The 21443-nt window shown below is 42.0% G+C and overlaps 1 protein-coding gene across 1 annotated transcript in view; it reads left to right on the top strand.

Moving 5' to 3' along the window:
* The window catches only part of carmil2 (capping protein regulator and myosin 1 linker 2), a 115280-nt gene that overhangs the window by 68799 nt on the left and 25038 nt on the right, over nucleotides 1-21443 (top strand). The window contains exons 31-33 of the mRNA XM_030426976.1: nucleotides 1693-2338; nucleotides 15218-15481; nucleotides 15997-16093. Of these exons, the coding sequence (XP_030282836.1) occupies nucleotides 1693-2338; nucleotides 15218-15481; nucleotides 15997-16093 (1007 nt within the window). The remainder of the gene's footprint in view (nucleotides 1-1692; nucleotides 2339-15217; nucleotides 15482-15996; nucleotides 16094-21443) is intronic.

The following is a 21443-nucleotide window of genomic DNA, read 5'->3' on the forward strand; positions in this document are numbered from 1 at the left end:
ACATCATTGCACTAAAAAAATAACTTCACAATTAAATATCACCCCGGGCTTCTTTTTCTGTTTATAATCTCTAAAAAAGGTTTCATATCAGTGCATCTTGCACATAATATAGACAAATCTAGTGACCAGTTTGTTTTCTGCCATCTAGCATCACATTACTAGCAACATTACTGCAGTGGCATTGTTGCTGCTGCCTGCTGTAGCGACAGCAGCATGGGCAGTTGGATTTAAGACATTACACAGTGGCCTCCAGTTACTGATGTAAGACATTTTATATGGATGGTGAGCTAAACATCTTTCAGACTTGACATAGTAGACACTGAATATGACAATTAGTAGAACAGATTATGGTGAAACAGGAAAGAAAAATTCAAGACCATCTGCACCATTTCAAATGATAAAATACTGTGTTACTGTGTACATTTACATTAGTAGTATAATATAGTATAATAGTATGGTTTTTATTTAAACTGAACAGAACTATATATATAAAATATAATGTTAAAGAGAATAAGAACAATATGAGTAGAAAGTAAAACTGCACCCCCATGTTTTTCATCAGTCTTTATTTAAACACACCTACACCACAATTTGATGAATAATGAAATAATGTTATGAAGTGGTGTGAAGTTTACATCAGCAATAATCAGGATTTGGACATCCAGCCTGACATCTGCACTCAGGTATAAATGTTAACCTCCTGTCATGCCTCTCATCTTCTCTGGTTGTATTCTTCATGTGCTGTACCACGCTGAGCCCTTCTGTGGCAGACAGTGCTGTTTGGCTAATTGGAGCATGGCCTGTTTACTTTCACACCAGTGACTTTCACCGTGGGAGAGATGAGATGGGGAGAAGATGGAGGAGGGGATGATGAGGGAAGAGGAGGAAACATGGGGGGATTTGGGGCACTCAGACTTACAACATCTCACCCCCATTCATTTTGTTTGTTGGAGGATAGCTTAAAAATAAGTCTATTAATTATAATAAGTATAAGTTAGTTACTATAAAGAGAATAACAACAATACAATTAATAATGATTAGTTGCTCACCATAATGTGGTGTTTCTGTAGACTTGTGTTTCACATGGTCATAAAAAAAAATATTTTATGGAATATATTTCATTTTTTGCACGGTATTTCTAAAAAACATCATGTACATTTCAACGGCGTCTGAAATCGACCAGCAGGAACCCTGTAACTGAAAGATTAATGAAAATGTAGATTGAAGCCTACCATATCCTATCCTCATCTGTGTATGACTGTGGCTGATAGCTGTGTTCTTATGTGCACTACAGTGTGACTGCAGCATCCATCTGCTGCTTCTTCCTTTCTCCGTCTCTGCCTGTATATGCTGATCTGATGATTTCTCCCTTGTACTCTATGCTCTGCCCTCCTTTGTTTCCCCTGTTTTCTTGCTTGGTCTCTCCTCCCCCTCGATCCTACTTTCTCGATACCCCCTTCTATTCCCTTTTCCCATTCTCTTGTCTCTCCTGTTTCCCATATCTTTCCTATACAGCTCTTCGTGCACAATACACATACATACTGTACAGTACATTCCAGCAAAAAGCATGCTTACTGCGGGGGGGAAATAATATCTCTCCCGCCCTTCCTCACTCAATCCCTCTCTCTTTCATGATCTCTCCTTGTGCCTCTCTCTCTCTCTCTCTCTCTCATCATACTGCTTCATTCTCAGGTCTCCTGGATGCCGACTGGGAGCAGCAGACCAGGGACAGCGGGCCAGAGAGAGAGAAGGAAGGAAGTACTGGAGAGGAAGGAGGAGGAGGAGAAGGAAGGCGTGGCCTCCCTTGGTTGCCTACGGCAACACCCTTGTCAGTCACAGCCTCAAGCCCCTCCCTTTCCCCTTCCCCTTCCCCATACCCCTCCCCCCTGGGATGGAGGGGGAGGAAGCGGAGGGAGGGGGAGGTGGCGGCAGTGGATGCTGCAGCAGCAATATCAGGAGTGAGAGGAGCATCGTTCATTCCTCCTCCCGATCTCCCTCTTCTTTACTCTATCTGCGATCGAGCTCCAAAAGAGGAGGCTGCCGGCCACGGAGGCTTACCCAGACGAGAGGCTAGTGTCCCTGGCTGCAGCCCCAGCCCAGGACCTCTCCCCGGCTCTGGATCCCCCGAATCTCCCATGGAGCCTCTACCCACCCAGGGACAGATTCTAAGGCACTACACTGCCTCCCGTCCACGGCCACGACGCACACACACACAGCCCCCGTCCTACAGGCCTCAGGTAAGAACACAGGAACTCACATCGTACAGACACACACACACACACACACACACACACACACACACACACACACACATTAGCACAAACACGGACTATACACACAGACACATTCATATTTAATCATGTTAAAATTACACAGCATTTGCATTTATACATTCACACAACATGTACATCCAAAATATGCTTGTATAAGCAAAGGCTCAGTAAAAATACAGCCACAGTGAAAGATGAGATATAGGTGGAAAGGAGAGATGGATGAGCAATATGGAGAAGGGCAGATGAAGTAGGAAACTAAGTGGATGACTACAGAAGGATCCCCAAGGAGAAAACGATGGAAATGGAAAATATCTAAACAGGAAAAAAAAATGGGAATCTATCTATCTATCTATCTATCTATCTATCTATCTATCTATCTATCTATCTATCTATCTATCTATCTATACCCTCTCTCCACTGCTCTGGTAGCCATTTTTATCTTTGCATTGCTCCATCCTAGTCGTTCTTGGCTTGTATGTGTGTTTGCTTGTGTGAGAAAAGGAACATGCATTTTGGGAGTGGTGTTCCCTGGGTTGTTCCCAGTGCTGATTTCTCTCTCTCCCTCTCTCTCTCTCTCTCTCTCTCTCTCTCTCTCTCTCTCTCTCTCTCTCTCTCTCCCTCTCTCTCCTTCTCCCCCCCCCTCTCTCTCTCTTTCTGTCTCTTTCTGCCTTTCTCTCTCTCTCTCTCTCTCTCTCTCTCACTCCTGGGAATGCTTTCACTAACTCAATTATTCATGTTTTCAGATTAATGGGGGTCTCTTTCTCTGTGCTGTCACTGTGTAAACAGAAAAAATGTATTTATCTGTGGTGACCTTGTGTGTGTAAACTTTATCTTGTGCTTGGTTTCTCTTTTAAAAAAGATACACATTTGCTTTGACAAGGTGCCAATGTAAGGTGGTGTTGTTTGTTGACAGTTAGACCTTATTCTGGAGACATTAAAACAGTAGATGGTCATCCCTGTCAGTAAGTGATGAGAAATGTGAGTCCTCAGTGATTCAATTGTATTAATTTATTTTATAATTTATAACGAATAAAATTCCATCAATTATTGACATTTGCTATCAGCATGCTACAGTACATGAAAAATGATCAGTCCAATATTTTACTTTATTGATAATTTATTGTATCTGATAAATAGAGCTGATGATATGAAGCCAAATGGCTTTGACTTCTCAACAAGTGCAGTATTTACACACTCCAATACAGTAGGGTGGCAGTACCCATCTTTCAAACACTGAAGGAGAGGGAGAGGAAAAACAAGTGCAGCACACTGATGTTACGCTCTTGATATCAAACTGCTGCACCTGGGAGTCCCACAGTGTATACTATCCAAAAGTGATGCTGCTGGTGTGAGTAGGTATCTTAGCCTTTCTTTCCTTTAGGTGTGCAAAAACTACAGATTGCGGACTTCTGTGATGAAACAATTATATATAAAAATGTAAGTGGCTGGAACAGGAAGGAAGATTTTTCCGAGCCAAGAGAAGACTGAATATTTCAGCCCCTTATCATGTCTGGTACTTGGACATTAACTTTAATGGCTAATTAAACAGCAAATGTTTGCTTATTAGCTGCTAGCTTGGAGGCTCGTATTAGCCTGTTAGCATGCTAGCGCTTACATATCTTGGGGTGAAGTAATATGGAAGTCTGTAGAAAAAGTACATAAATTTGCATGATGTAAGCATGGGAAACTTTCCCATAGCTACCTTGCATGTCACATGACATGAAGATGGATTGCAGTCCAAATCCCCCAATTTGGAGACCCTGATGGAAAAACCAGCATAGACCAGCACCAAAACACAACCAGCTGGTGGCTGGTCACCAGCAAGACCAGCGTATGGTGTGTTTTGATGCTGGTCTATGCTGTTTTTTCCAGCAGGGGAGGCAGGCCAGGCAGGAGGGCTGGTACAAAAGCTAAGCAATGTACCACTGTGGACTGGAGGCTGCAGCTGAAACAGCCCCACCTAATAACATTCATATCTTTTTAAGTGTAAGCTATTGTAAGCTGACTATTTTTATTACTTTACCCTGCTGTCAGACAGCCCTTTCTGACAGGGAACTCCTGCCTGCTTCTCCAAACTTTGAGTGCGCCAACTATCAACTGTAGGTAATACACTGACTATGTATAGGTACCTTTACACAATCCAACATCAAAACAAGACTTATTCATAATTTGGGGATCAGGTATGTATTTGTGATGTTTCAGAACATAGGCGGAAATCCCGGGGGGGACAGGGGGGACATGTCCCCCCCTCCAGTAAAGCTGTCCCCCACTAGAATAATTTGAGACACAATTAATAATTTTTGAACAATGCAGTAGCATTTATTGAAAGCACAATATAAGTGATGCTTATTACATTCACACAATAATGTGCTATTTACATCTTTAAAGATTTAGTCCCCCCTCCCATTCTTACAAATGGTTGAGTCCACCCCACACTCTTTCCAACTGGCGGAGCTAGCAGCTGCAGCAGCGTGTGGACGGAGCCTGCTACTCACACCGTGCTTCGCGGGGTAAGAGGTCTATACCACACAGACATAGTTACATAAGTTGCAACAACACACATCCCATTTACAAAAAGCACCAGGTCCAGGCTGTCTGCAACTTTTATCATATGCTTACTGTTTATTGTCCCCCCCCAACTATGAAATGGGATTTTCGCCCCTGTTTCAGAATATGCTCTTGAACCTGCCTCTGAAAATCAGACTTTCAAAGTGCAGAGAGAGAATTTACACTTAACAATGAATATGAATCAAGCCCTCTAGTGTCAGACTCTTTACATAGAGCATTCTACACAGTGAAGCTCAAACATCCAACTGTAGAAAGAAGGAGAAAATTCAATTCAATTTTGACTGAAAGGGGAACTTTAATGCTGCCAAAAAAACTGCTGCTGCCGACTCACTCAAAAGTGAAAATAAAAATCTAATTTTAAACATGCTGGCGTAACATGTATTGGTTGATTACCACCTAATTGGTGCTGTTATATTCAAATGATTTGTGAGGGCTCCTGCAGATGTCCATCCTGTCTGTATTCAGAATCAACAGCTGTCAAATAATTCTATGCACAGAGCATTTATTTTACCTCCACAGGTTGATGGTGGTCTAGCTTCTGCTCTGTGTACAAAGACGACTCTGAGATTCTGTTTCAACAAAATAAGAAGACAGTGTTTTTTTTCATAGAGCCTGTAATTTATTTGTTAGTCAAATAGTAAAGAAATGTTTTTTCTGCAACAATCATTTCCTTAAGTCATGTGGATGCACACAGTCAGATCAAAAAATCGAGGTGGAGGTAAATATGTTTTTCCTTCAAATTTACAAACCTGATTAAAAAAAAAGTTGGAGGTTCAAGGATAAACTGATTAGATTTGATGGTCAAATGACAAAGGTTGAGGTCACCATGACCTCAAACCACCATTTCAGCCATAACACAAAAATGAATACACTAATTATGACAACATTTTACAAAAATAGGATAAAATAATGAAGTGATGACGATATATATCCAAAAGGCCAAAGGTCAACTTCACTGTGGCAATATAATTCTATGTAAAAACGCTCTATCTGGACAATATTCAGTACTAAAACTGACGAACAGAAGGGGAGATTGTGATTGTAATTTTCATATTTGGTTAGATACTGAATTTGGGACACAAATCTTGGGTGTCCACCCTGAAACGGGGCTGATTGTATAGCACTTTGCAGTTTGGCTGAAGATGTGTGTGAAGATTCCACATGCTAGTATATGTAGATCCTTCTTGTTCTATCACAATCAGCTTTATTGGCCAAGCATGTGAACAAAGTAATTTGTCGTTATTTTATTATTGGGCTTCAGGTGGTACTGTTGCAGATTGTCTATATGCTGAATGTTGCTGTTGAGTGTTGTGCTTTTATCAACCTATGCATTGTAAGCTTTTTATAATGCTGTGTGGTCAGCCCTCTGTTACCACAGCATTAATAGATGTCATTCAAATCCAAAGTGCAGTGTTTTTCTCTCAGGCCTCAAGCGCTTCATCCCAGCGCTCCTGAGCTCCTTTCTTCCCCCTTTCACGAACCAAGTAAGGTCTTACTTGTTTGTATTTTTACAAAACTGTGTTTTTTTTGGGTCATTGCTGTTTTGTCATATATAGCAGCCGAACCGTAACAGTAATCCAATTACACCCAATATCGGCAAAAATATTTTATCTAAAAATCTAGATCCCACCCAGACTGACTGACTCAGCTGTCACTGTACTGTGTACAGTACTCTAGACTGGAGACTGTGTAAATCAAAGGACTGTCCATTTGATATGAAAGATGATAGATGACAGAAAAAAAAGATAAGTTCATCCACTTTGATGTTTTGAGGGACACATTTTTTTTTCATTTTTCTAAATACTGATGCTGAACATAGATGGACTACAAAATAAAATGATTGTTTGCCTGGCTGACCATCAGATTTGGGCTCCTAATGGCTAGAAATCAATATGGTATTCTTATTTTATGCTATTAAATTGGCAGAGAACCAGAATTTGCATTTACCGCCAGTCAAATTAGACTGGGTGTTTTGATCCAAAAGGGGGAGGGCATGACACAAGGGCAAAGTAAACACAACACAACTGATGGTCCCAACCCCATTAAGAAGGCAAGAAATTCCACAAATGAACCCTGACAAGGCTCACCTGTGAAGTGAAAACCACTTCAGGTGACTACATCATGAAGCTCATAGCAAGAAGACCAAGGGTTTGCAGCGCTCTCAACAAAACAAAGGATGGCTACTTTGAGGAATCTAATACAAAATACCAAACTTTTTTTTTTTTTAAATCACTGTTTACTTTTGCATTCACACTGGACATGAACAGTGGTCTCCTGGCTGAAGGCCATGCACAAGTTTGACCTGACTGTCCAACCACAACCTCCTCCCTATGTAGACTTTCACATTCTATATTCTGCCTTGCCTGTCTTCCTCCTTTGGTGCCTTAATAGGTAATTGCCTAGCAAGAAATGTTAATATGGGTTCCTATATGTTACTTTCACAAGTGACCCGCTGTGTATGGTTGTTTTTCTGATGAGGGTGGACTGACAATGAACTACAAAACATTTAGAAATTCAGTTTGGTAGAAAGTTCAGTTTTTTAAATATGTTCTGAGTGAAAATCTCTTCCCAAACAAATCAATAAAGGATCTCTGTGAAAGAAAATAAAACCCAGCATGCTCAACATTGTCCGAGTTAGCTCATCATCTTCCTGCCCACAGATTACACCCAGATGATGTGTATGTGAGTGCAGCTAGCTGCACAGCTAGCTGTGTTGTCATTGAGGTTTTTTTTCCCCCTTTGAATGTACGCAGGTAGGCTTTAGTGAAAAACTATAGCGGGGGAATTGGAGAGCCTTCTCTTTTTCTTTCGCTGATTGAAAAAGGCTGATTTTGACCAATTTTTGATTTAGATTTGAAATAGTGACACCCCTGCCTTGTAAATTATACTAAGGCACCACAAGTAAATAGGTTACATGGTATATTTATTGTCATTTTTTAAATCATAAGGGTTTAAACTATGTTTGAGTGCCTTCAGCCATATCGGAAAATGGAGGGTTTGTGGAGTGAAGTTGCTCTGTAGTCTGTTGGTTAGTCAGCAGATACTGTATCTTTTGTCCGATGGCAGCAGGGTGAACATACTGTGGCTGGGTGGGTGTTGTCTTTTAGTATCTTTGGGCTCTGTGCATACATCTCACTTCACAGATGTCACTGACATTCTGTAAATGGTACCAGTGATGTTCTAGTGGCCCACTGTCACCCACTGTGGAGCCTTCCTGTACTGGGCCTTGATGAACCATGCCAGTTTGTGATGTTTTCAGTCAGGATGTTTTCTGTTGCTCCTCTGTAAAGGTTGACCAGAATGTTGTCTATCCATAAGACGTAGAGCCTTTTCTGCACTTTTTTCACCAGGGTGGTGATGTGTGATGACCAAGATCAACGGCAAGAAACCTAGAACTGTTAACCTGGTGTGTCTTTGCCTCCTTTTATCTAAAATCAACAATCAGCTCCTTGGTTTCCTGAAGTTGAGCAGTAGATTGCTCTCTGTGCACCCCTCTGAAAGATTGATTTCCTCCTGATAAGAACACTCATCATCAACTGTTTATATTGGGATCATAATGTGGCCGGTGATGGTGGTGTCCTCCTTATACTACACAATAGAGTTCTCCTGATGTCTGGGAGTGCAGTCATGGGTGTACAGTGTGAACAGGGGGGGCTGAGCACACAGTCCTGAGGGCTAAATAAGCAGGAACCATGAGGAGGGTCCCTGATTACAAGGGCAGAAAATTGATTAAATCATGCAGGAAACTCCATGAGGGCTTCTAGTGTACAAATTTGATAGAACCAGGTGTGTAAAATCACAAATGAGGACAGAGAACACCTGAGAGATACGAAAAGGTGCTGATGTTACCCTTGTTAGCATTGTGGATTGTTGTGCCTCTACTGTTTCCTGCAGCACCAACTTCTCTCTATCTCAATCCGATCTGCTGCCTTACTTCCACCTGCTTTAGGCTGGCCAGTCACGCCTGTGGTGTGAGCAGTGTGCTGCTGGCTGTTCATTCGGAGAGAGAGAGAGAGAGAGAGAGAGATGCCAACAATTGTGTGCCATGTTGGCATGTAGCACATAGAGACAGGTGGCTGTAACGGAGGTGGCAGAGAATGAAAGAGAAGCACATTATTTTCATTTGGATGATGGAGATAGATGGAGAGAGCTTAAAGGTGAAGATAAATACTGCATTCATGAACATGAAAACATCACTGTTATGACTCCAAGCATTCATTTTAGCACCTGATTTTGATTTAGTTTGAGTCTTTTGAGGAAAAAGTAAATTATATTTTTGGTCATTTGGTAATTATTAGTTTTAGTCAACAAAACTAGTTTTCATCTGTGAATTGTGTGAATGTGCATTTATCATTGTTATGTTCTAAGCATTGGGGCCACAGCTGTTTCCATCTTTGTGTATTGTTTTTAATATATATTTATATGCTGAAAGGTAGGAAATGAGGGGAGAGATGGGAAATGCTCCCCCCCCCCCCCCCCCCCCCCCCCCAAAAAAAAAACCAATGTCTACAACTTCTACTTTAACTGCGTTATGTTGGCTTTATTGTATAGTTATAGTAACGAGTAACAGGAGACATTGCTGAACTCTGTGATGTCTTTTTTATTTCTGTAGAGTGTAAAATTAGAGCTGAAAGCCAATAAGATTTCCTACATTTCTATATACATATTGTCTCTGTGAAGTAAAAGATGTGGGATCCAAATCAAGCTGAAGGGGGCTCAAGTGGAAGTAGTATCCTGAGTTTTATGTCCTTCAGACACACCAATGTGGAGATATGCAACACTTCCTGTTTGGAAAGCAATTTGCAGGAAGTTGTTATTTTATTATTTGAGTATTCTTTGGACTATCGAAATTCTTTTAATAACTTTTTGTCAGGAGGGTCAACAGATGCTGTGTGCCAGGTTTCGTGCAAATCTGTGAAATTGCCAGGGAGGAGTTTGAAAAAGAAGGTTTGCGATATTTAACAAATTTGCGGGGAAAAAAACGGTTGGTGGAAATTCATCATGACATTCCGCACAATTCACTGAACACGTGGATGTAAGGTTTAGTGGTGGAAATTCAGGACGACAATAGATTATAACATTTTGCGCCAGGTGTGACTTATATTCCAAGTTTGGTGAGTTTTGGGGTATGTTCAGGCAGTGAAAAATGCGATCATTTGGGACAAAGGAAAAAAAAATAATTATCTTTAGAAAAACAATAGGGACCTTGCAGGTTCCCTGCTCGGGCCCTAAATATACTCAGTCATTCAGTAGACTAAAAAGTACTACTTAAAAGTAATTTCTCACAATTGCATCTCTAATTGCATGTCCATTGTGTCCTTCATTTGGTAAGAACCTTGGCGGCTTTTCTGCTTCTACATCAGGCTCAGGACCTGTCTGGTCATCCTTGGGAAAGGAAATGAATTGATTGATCAGACTGCCAAGTGCTACTGACACAGCCTTCACCACATTACTCACTGTTGATTTTCTCACTCCCATATTTTCACCAATTACTTGGTGGAAAGTCCCACATGCATAAAAGCGCAGAGAAATTAAGCACTGTTCCTTCATGGATAAAGCATGACTCCTTTGGGTTTGGCGTTGGAGTGTTGACCTGATAAGATCTGCATGTACTTAATGTCATCTCTCCCTAAGCACAAACGTACATACAATTCTCTTGATGTGTATTGCTGAAGTGGTTTGGCACATTCAGCATACACCCTTTCACTGTACCTTCTCCTACGATAACGATAAACAATACCCGCCATGTGGATGCCTCTGTATGCTAGGAGAAATGGGTGCAAAGACAAGATGTGTTTAACTGTTCTCACCCATTAACGAGCAATGAACTGAGTGGTGTAAGCCTAATTGAGCACAAGCCAAAGCAATCATGCTCAAGGCTTATAAGGTCAGTGTTGGCTACACCAAAGAGTTGGAACCATGGACTCAAAAGGGCCTAATTTCAGTGTGGCAGAAACCTGTGCACTGCTGGAGGGTGTTCATGGCAATTTTGCATTGATAGTAGGAGGTTTCAGCTCTGCAAAGGGTGGAGAAGTAACCAAGAAAGGAAAAGAAAACATTTGGGAGGACATTACCAATCATGTCAATGCCACTGGTTTTGGCCAAAAGAGGACAATAAAACAAGTGATGTTGCGATGGAAGAACCTTAAAACCAAGGCAACTAAAGACCTTACTGAAGCCAAAAAACCCTAAACAGTTAACAAGCCATACAAGAGGGGGAAATTAACTAATATGGCCCTTGATATAATAGGAGGAGAAAAATCAGAGGCTCTGCATGGCATTGAAGGCATAGAAGCATATGGAGAGGCCACATTTACAAAGACTATGACAGAAGAATGCGAGCAAAATTATCCCGCAGAGGAAATGTTTGTCTTGGACCTGACTCCAGTGATTGAGGAGGAAGATAGATCCCCAGTGGAAGTAAGGGAGACAGTCCAAGACCTTCCTTCAAAAATAACGCAAGCGATTCCTCAGCTACAACCCAGGATGGTGACAGCTATGAGCAGCAGTACTAATTCAACGGGGTAAAGAACAAATCTTGCTTACCCAACTGCAGCAGACAAAAGTGCATATGGAGATACAACTCTTGAAGGAAGTGATGAAAAGAGCTGGTATCTGTCCTGTGAGTGATTGTTGACTTTTGGATAGTATTTTTTGTTTTGTTTTGTAATTTAACATTACAAAAAAATATGGACTGTAAAATGTTTCTGTTTATTGCACTGTTTCTGTTTCCTAAAATTAAAACAAACAATGGCTATTTGTGGCCATCGGTATTTTGCCTACCTGCTGTTCTTTGCTAAGCCAGTTGGCTACACTCAGTGCGTTTACATGACACTTGAGAAAAATGAATTACTGTGTTAGTCCAACTATGAGTGGATTTTTAAGATGCATGTATACACTTTAGTCTGACTAAAATCGGACCGGATCGGATTTGTCATAGTCTGAATAAACACCTAAATAATTCGATTGATAGTCGCATTACTCCTGCATGTATACGTTCCATCAGATCGGATCGGATTTTGCGTTCTGCGCAGACTCGAGATTTTTTCCCGGGGCGGGACCGGCAGCGGCGGCGGTGCGCAGGCTAAAGATTTTTTCTCGGGGCGGTAGCAGCAGCAGCAGCGGTGGCCATGACTGTGGCGGCGGCGGTAGCGGCTTCTTTCCTCTGAAATGACCGCAAGCAAGGGCGCCATTGTGCATCTAGTTTGTGTAATTATCATGTACACCATATACGAAATGTACAAAGATGTAGCCTCGTCTTGCTCTTCGTACGCCATCTTTCTCGAATGCGGAGGCAGAGTTTGTTGTTACTGGTGATGTAAAGAGGTCAGCCGGAGGTGTTTCTGTTACCACTAGTTGAAATGGGTAAAGCGCCACCTATCGTTTCGGGGTATGACATGTTCCGGCCAATAATTAGATTTTCTCACAGGCATGTATCCTCGGACAACTGCAGTTGTCTGATTGAGTGGCATAGTCAAACTATGGCTGTAATCCGACTAAGCTGTGCATGTAAACATACTGACTGTTGGTTCCATTTAAGGCTCTGGTTTAACAGGATTTGGTAATCTTGAAATTTGGTATTTCGATCACAGTGATCTAGTCCAATGTTCCTTTAAAAACTGGCATAAAAGTAAGATAGATCAGGTGATCCTGGATAGCAAAACATGGGATTTCCGAATCCGGGTCAATTTGATCCAGATTAAATGTTTGAAAAACTGGGCCCTGGTGTCCTAATGAAATGTCTGTGACATGCTTTGGTCAAAATACCATAAGCACAATAGCAGTTCAACCCTGCCAAAACACCCTGCCAAAACAGCCCTGTTCAGAACAGTCGGTTTTGAGTGCCTGTCTCTTTAAATGCAAATGAGACACATTCTCGCGTTTTATAGGGACAAGGCGGAGCTCTGCTACACAACAAGGAGGTAAACTTCCTGGAAAGGTGGCAGCATTCGGGGTGAAAGGTTGCAAACAGAAGTGTGTGAAGTCTACAATTGCATGTTTTATCTCCTGTATTTTGACTGAGGCAGCCCACAAAAACATGACTGAGTCATCTTTTTTCACGCTTGCCTGCTGATAGGCCCTCCAGAGTCCCAAATGTACATGATCAAATGATTAAAACGTTGCTTTTGCATAATATGTCCCCTTTAATCACTGTTAATGTTAATCAAAAATGACCTATTAATAAAAATCATCAGTCGGGATATAATAAAAATTCATCTAAAGGAGCTGAGGCTGGTTAAAATACGTATATTTAGAGACTTAGAGGGTCATGCCTTCCGAAAAGCCTTTTTCTCCCTGCTGAAAGTCCAAGTCCTTCTGGTATTTCGACCCCACCCGAGGTCCCCAAATTCCATGCCAGCAGAATTAACAAAAGAGCTCCAATCTCCAAATTGTAATCCACAGTTTGTTGGTAAAATGGTTAATCCGTTGTCTTCTTATTTCTGCTGTGGTTTTTTCAAAGTCTTTTTTCAATGTTTAGGTGCTCTCATAGTCAGTCTCATGTGTTGATCCAAGGATGAAGCGAGAGGGTTCTTTTGCGATTGACATCTTTCAGACTCTGAGAACTGCTGCCAGTTAACCACATTTCAGAGACTCCCGTCTCTATCCAGCCTGCTATCACAGGATATTCACCTGGATAGCCTGTTTGTTGCCGCTGCTGTTCCGGGAACCTTCAGCCCGCTCATCAAACTGTTAGCCAGCCGCCCCTCTCAAGAGGCCAACTGCCAACTGCCAAATGATGTAGCTAACGAGACGGTCACAGTCTTCCCTGCCTCAACCAGACTCCTGGCACCAGGTTCTCTCGTTCCATCAAGAACTACTTCTCCTGGTCCTGCTCCTCCTGTCATACTGCCGATGAGCCTTTGTCGTTACCCCATGTCCACGGCTAACGGCGAACAGGCAGACACCCTTTGCGATTAGCATGATGTTGAATTACTCTGCCACCCAACTGAGGAAATTCAACAATTGCACCACTCATCTCAATCATTAAACATCTTTGACTACTACCCCGTGATGAGTTGGATCTGTCCCCCCTGCCTCTACCTGAACTCTCCTCTTTTGAGTGCCTTGCGTTTAAATGTTAGCCTCCGTTCCTCATGACTGTACTTCTCATCTACCGTCCACCCAAACCAAACCCAGCTTTCATTCCAGAGATGTACAACCTCCTCTTTTCATTCTGTTCTACATCTGCCAATATAATTATACTGGGAGACATTAACATCCACTTGAAAAACCCCTCCTGCTGTCTTGCTGCTGAATTTCTTAAATTTTTGGAATGTTTTAATCTCACTCAACATGTTGATGTACCCACTCACACGGGGGGCACACTCTCGATCGGGTCATCACGGACTCTGCCCCTATCAGCAATCTACTGGTGTATGGCTTGGGCGTGTCTGACCACAAAGTCATCTCCGTGAAGTTGCCATTTCCGTCTCCCAACATTAAGAAAAGACACCAACTCCACTTCAGGAACCTGAAAAACATCAACCCAGATAATTTGACTGTGGTCTTCTTTCTGCTGAGCCTTCATCAGCCAGTGATTCTGTGGATTTCTATAACAAAACCCTGCTTAACATCCTGGATCTCCATGCACCTGTTAGGACCAGAACAGTCAGTTTCTCCCGTTCAACACCCTCGTTCACTGGGGAACTGCAGAAAATGAAGACAGCTGGGCACGCTTTGGAGCAGCCTAAGCGTAACCCTCTAAACTCTCTGTACATAAACAAGCCTACCGTGAACACCAAAGGGCCTACTCAAACTCCCTCAAAGAGGCACGATCATAATTTTACTCCAACATCATAAAAGAGAATCCTGGGAACTCTAAGCAGCTATTCTCCACCATAAACCATATCCTCAAACCACAAACAGCCCCGCACATAGAAACTACAGAAGAGCACTGCAATAATTTCATGGCCTTTTTCAGCTTGAAAATTGACACCATCAACGCTGTCTTATCAGGCTGTCTCTCCACTGTACCTATCCTGACTGTCGACCCACAGTCTGAGATCTCCCAGCCTCTTCACTGCTTTCCTGAAGTCTCACAGCAAGAGGTTGAGGACATCATCAGGAGGATGAAACCCTCTACTTGCGCCCTCGACCCCTTTCCTACAGCCCTGGTGAAAACAAACATCTCTATCATAAGTCCTCTGATCACCACAGTGATAAGCCACTCCATCCAAGCTGGCTATGTTCCACCTGCCCTAAAAACTGCCATAATCAGACCTATCCTTAAAAAACCCTCCATGGACCCTGAAATCCTTGCGAACTACAGGCCCATTTCCAACCTTCCATTTCTCTCCAGGGTACTAGAAAAAGCAGTTCCTGAAAAATAACAACCTTTTCGAAAGGTCTCAGTCTGGTTTCTGCTCCGCCCACAGCACTGAAACAGCTCTGATGAGGGTCATAAACAACCTGCTGATGACGGCCGATGCTGGCTCACCCTCTTTCCTCATACTCGACTTGTCTGCAGCATTCAACACTGTCGACCACTCTATACTTCTCAACTGGCCACATCACACCATCGGACTCAGTGACGCTACTCTAAACTGGTTCCACTCGTATCTTATTGACAGGACAGAGTACGTCTCCATTGGAGGTGCAAGATCAGGGACACACACTGTCACCTGTGGGGTCCCTCAAGGGTCAGTCCCTGGCCCCACCCTCTTCACACTCTACATGCTCCCACTTGGCCAGATCATCAGTCACTTTTGAGTGTCATTTCACTGTTAGGCTGATGACACACAACTGCACATAAAAATCAAATCAAATCAAATCAGTCTTTATTTATATGGTGCTTTTCATACAAAAAAGTATCTCAAAGTGCCTCACAGAAATTTTGGATTCACATCCCTCTACATCTTTGCCTCCACCATCACCACTATCTACTATCACCACCTGTCTGGAGGAGATAAAGGCACTGATGAAGCACAACTTCCTGCAGTTAAACAGCTCCAAAACAGAAGTCATTCTTGTTGGCACCCCTCACCAGATCCAGTCATCCTCCATGACCAGCATTTACATTTTCCGGGCAGGTCATTCCCCTCTCACATCAAACGCCTCTGCAAAAACTCCTTCCATCACCTCATAAATATTGCCAAACTCCAACCCTCACTCTCCTTTCCTGACTCCTGCTCATCCACACCTTTGTCTCCTCCAGGCTTGATTACTGCAACGCACTACTCATTGGAACCCCTAGCAAGAGCATCCAAAGGCTCCAGTATGTGCAAAACAGTGCTGCTAGGATCCTAATGAGAGTGCGAAAGTATTACACATCACACCCATCCTCCATTCACTTCACTGGCTTCCCATCTCCACCAGGATTGACTACAAGGTCTCCCTCCTCACTCACCCGTGCGTCCATGGCAACGCCCCTTCCTATCTCAAAGAACTGCTAAGCCCACAAACCTCATCTCGATCCCTCCGCTCCACTAACTCTCTCCATCTCCAGCCCCCAGGACTAAGTTCTGCACCTTAAAGGGGCGTTCAGACCGAACGCGATAGACGCGAATGGAGCGGCAACTCTACATTGAAAATCAATGTAAATGGCGCAATGACACGCGATTCAGGCGACGGCGGCGCGAATGGAGCGTCTGGCGCGGCGCGAATAAAGTTGAAAATATCCAACTTTTCAAGCGGCATCGCGCCGCGACATCCAATCAGCGACGAGTTCAAGCCGACGACGTCACTTCCATCACGTACGGTTGTTTACGGTTGCTCAGAGCAACGATGGAGGAGAAGCTAGTTGTAGCTGTGTGGGCACCAGGTGCTGTACGACACCGCAACACACCTCAGACAGATGGACAGGCGCTCCGCAGCTGAGATGGAGTGCCTGTAGTTAGTGTCCAGGCGGGAGATCCTGGCACCGACCCGAGCTAACAGGTCCTCGAACTGGGCTCCGGTCAGCCTGAGGTACCGCTGGAACCGGTTGTCATCCAGACGGAGTTCCTGGAGGAGACAGTGAAATTCCCCCAGCTCGGTGTGTCTCCGGAGGACCTCATGAATCCAGACACGACGGCAGGTGGTTTTTCCGGCGTTTCTGGGACTTGTACAGCAGGTACAGTGCAGCAACGGTGGTGATATCAGCCATGACAGACGTGGAAAGACAGCGGGTTGAGAAATACCGGTTCAAAAAAGAGCGGGCAAGCGCAAGTGGAAAATGAAGCGAATGACGTGAATGAAGCAAATAGTCCAAAATGATCACGCGGTGCGAATGAAGCGTCTGAAGTGATTGTATTCGCGTCTGACGCGTTCGGTCTGAACGCCCCATTAGAGGACCGGGCATTCTGTTCTGCTGCCCCTCGTCTGTGGAACAGCCTCCCTGACTACCTGAGGACACCACAGACTGTTGAATGTTTTAAAAAAGGACTTAACCTTTGCGATTGGCATTATGTTTTTTTTAGTTGCTTTTGACTTTTAGGTGTTTTTTACTAATGTTTTCTCTTTTATTGTTGTTTTTCCTGTAGCACTTTGAGATTTGTTAAAATGTAAAGTGCATTACAAATTAAATACATTATTATTATTATTATTATTATTATTATGATTATTATATCCTCGCATTGCCCTTGTGATACTTTTCTTGACCTCAGCTCAGTACAAACACTTCTAAATTGATACGTTTCTTATTTTCATTGTTTTTAACTTCAATACTTTCATTTCAATTATGGCTAAACATTACACATTCCTTCATTGTAGTCAGAACAGAATTATTACATGTTTTTCATTATAATCATGACAGAATCTTCACATGTTCAACACAATATAATAGGCAGAGCCTCGATATATTTCTAAATCATGTTCAGGACTATATACAATGTCCTCTATACTTGTATTTGTGTATGGCAGGAGTGTATGGATCTCAACTTTTCTGACAACATCCATCCATTCATTGATCTATGCATCCATTTAAGTCTACCTGCTTACTTTTATGTCAACAATATTATGAAATTTGGGCAATTGTATTTATCTTTGTGAATTGGTGAGAAGTAGAGATAGAAAAAAACATAATAAATCAGGACAACCCAAAACTATGTTTTAATTTTAATTCAATTGAATTTGCAGACTCTCATGCTGATCTCCCCATGATACCATATTCTAACATCCCCAAACTGAATTGATCTGGTACAGATAACAAGGTTCACACCTGTTGCATAACTTCTACTTGATTTTAACCTTTTGTAATGACTTTGGTTGTTACTTTGGAATAAAACAGTTTCACATCCTGTTAAATATATAATATATGTAGTAATGTCATGAAAATGAAACCTTTAATACACTTGGTATGTATGCTGCCTTGTCCCATACATTTTGGATAATTTTTATTTTTCAACATTAGTAAAACTGTAGATTAGAGTATTCTATTGAGTTTTGGCCTGCTGAAGCTGCTGTGGACTTAGCAATTAGAAACTCCAGTTCAGGACAGTTGTCATGTGTAAGCATTATTATTCTAAACTAGTGCAGTGCCCGTAAGAAAAGTGTATTCCTATAGAAAAGGAGGTTAAGCAGCTTTTTCATGAATGGCCAAATGAGGCTGTGTTTGAAGGTGGGACGTCAGGGATATTTAGGTTTGTTGTGAAATCCGATATCCCAGGGTATAATTGGCCGTTTTTGACTATTTTTGATTTTGCCATTATATTTCACCTTAAAAACTATTTACTTGGTGTCATTATTTTCAGCACAACCTCACATGTGTGACTGTACAGTTATTTTTTCATTTTGACATACTGTATTAACACAATGGACCTAAAATCACAAAAAAAAAACATAAAATCTGAGTAGAAAAAGTTAGATTTTTTTACTGTGAAAACCACAAATATGTTTAACAAATAGAGATGCACCGATCGATCGGCAACCGATCGCAATCGGCCGATAATGCCCCTATCGGTTTTGATTGGAGTTCTCAAAATAGATCACATCAGGCCTATCAGATGATGTTTAAGTATAAAGACAGTGCATTAACTGCATGCAGGGAGGGAATTTCATGGCCGCCGTTGCCCCGCGCCACAGTGGCCTCTGTGCCCCTGGCCCGGTCAGCGTAGCGAGCTTGCCTTGAATTACAGCCACCTGAGTGCACAGTAGTCACTCACAGTAACTTCAGTGAGTCCGCGGTTCGCGCAGGTGGAGTCTCATCATCACGATGATCTCACGTGAAAGCCTCTCAAACATCAGCAGCTTCTCAAAACAGAAAAACGAAACTTACAGCACAGCGAGCGAGCGCAGCCGGTTTGATATGATACGTAACTGACTTATGTGGTAGGATTTAGTCCGGTAAAGTTGGAAATATATTCACAGATTCGAACTTCCCAGATCAATAACTCATAAGTGAAACCTTGTAATAACATAAACGACGGCTCTTTCCTACCGTACTACGATAGACAACGAGCTACAACCGTATGTTAATCAAAACGAGCGTCTGGACATTAACTCTGGTCTGTATGGTCAGCCAGCTGTGAGACGAGGGCGCAGGGACCGTCTACAAAGTGCAACACTGAAAAGAGAAACTACAAAAAATTCAATAACTTCACTTTTATTCAGAGTGTAGTGTCACCAAAATCACTCCACACATCAGTTTTCTCCTGCTGGTTATTCTACAATTTTTTGTTTGGAAAAAATGTGCTTTGCCATAATTTTGGGGAATTTCTATTGGGAGAAATATTCAATAACACTAATATTCAGTGTGGTGTCACAAAACCCACCTCACCCTAACCCTACTTAACAAAAACTACTTTCTAATGTAACTTTAACTTGATTTTGGTATAAAAAAATGTTTTAATACACAATCCATGTCTATCATCATCATGGTATCAGTCTGAAAGGTAAATCAACACATTTTACTCAGTGGCCTTTGTGCCCTGTCATGTGGCCTTGGTGTCCCTAAAAAAAAAGTGAAGGCCAAATGGACTTGCCCCTAAAATGACAAAATTCCCACCCTGACTGCATGCATTCCCACTAGTAAGCTACAGTTACTCTATGTAAGCTGAGTCCAAGTTGTCTCTAAGAGAGTCTCTAGAGTGTGAAATATTGCACATTGCCTCAGCCTGCAATAAAACGGTGGTCAATTCATGATACTCTCTCATCTCCTAATTTTTATACTTAATAATACAATGTCAATGTTGTGTAAAAAGAATCATTAATTAAATATATGAAAGTTACACAAGACAACAATATAGAAAAATGTATGGATTTGACGCTGTGATCGGTGATCGGCAATATCGGGATCGGCAGATACTGCTTTTGGTGATCGGTGATCGGCCCCAAAAATCCTGATCGGTGCAGCTCTATTAACAAACCTTTTTTTTTTTTTTTTTTTACTTATAATGCAAATATAAATTGTTGTTTGCTAAATTTGTGCATACATTTTAAACATTTATGAAGTTATATGTAACTATTTACATTTAAATGCAGGCAATGCTCAGGTCTGCTCCTTCCAGCTGAATTAAGAGCTGCACTGCCTGCTCCACATTCAGCTTCTCCTCATTGTTCTGAATCATTAAACAAAAAACCGACTCCACTACACACTAAACACACTACACCAAACACTACATAACACACTAACTACACACTCCAGACTCGGTCCGGACACTCCAGACTTGACCGCTGGCAAAATCCCGGTCCAGCTCGCGCCGCTGCAGGTATAAATCCGCTTGTTTCTTCAGGTATGTCGTGGGCTTGAGCTCTGCAGTGATTGGCTCTGGTGCGCACGTGGCCACAGTGTGCAGTGATTGGCTCTGGTGCGCACGTGACTGTGGTGGCTCCGGTGGACAATGCTTGGCGGAATTTGTAAAGCATTTATTAAATGATTTATTCACGGTATCATTGCAGTCCAAGCAAATGCTTAGATGCACACCACTGAACCACGCAGCAGCCATGTTGAAAGTCTCGGGTCAGTCTGATCCTGATCTGCAGAGATATTAGATATTCATTCATGTATGTATGTATATGTCACAAACTCTGCCAGTAGTTCTGTGTCTTGATGCAAGTCTGCTGATGACACTTTGAGACACAACAAGTTCAGGAGCAACATCTGACTGCCTGCCTGCCACCGACCCGAAGGCGCACTATGGCCAGGTGGTGCTGCTCGTCCGTTAAGTGACGTCGTGTGTTCATGGCTGTTTGAATGATGAACTTGGAATGACTTACTGACAATACCAGCTTTTTATACCCACAGAATGTTGAAATTGATGCCACATTGAAAAGGGTTGTCTTTTAGTTTTTTGGTATTGGCCCCAATATGTAAGGCACACTGTACACAGTAAGACCATTACGTGGAAAACACAAAATGAGGTGTGTCTATCACCCCAATACAATTGCCTCCTTATCCCAAAACTCTCTGAAGTGAAAAAACCATTGTATGTATGAAATCCACTGAGTCTCTCACAATATCCCTAACTTATGTGAGTAGTGTGTATAGATATATATATATATATATATATATATATATATATATATATATATATATATATATATATATATATATATATATATATATATATATATATATATACACATATACACACACATATATATATGTGTATGTGTGTATATGTGTGTATATATATATATATATATGTGTATATATATATGTGTGTATGTGTATTTATATTGTCT

Source organism: Sparus aurata, chromosome 8, assembly GCF_900880675.1.
Source record: "Sparus aurata chromosome 8, fSpaAur1.1, whole genome shotgun sequence".
Taxonomy (NCBI): Eukaryota; Metazoa; Chordata; class Actinopteri; order Spariformes; family Sparidae; genus Sparus; species Sparus aurata.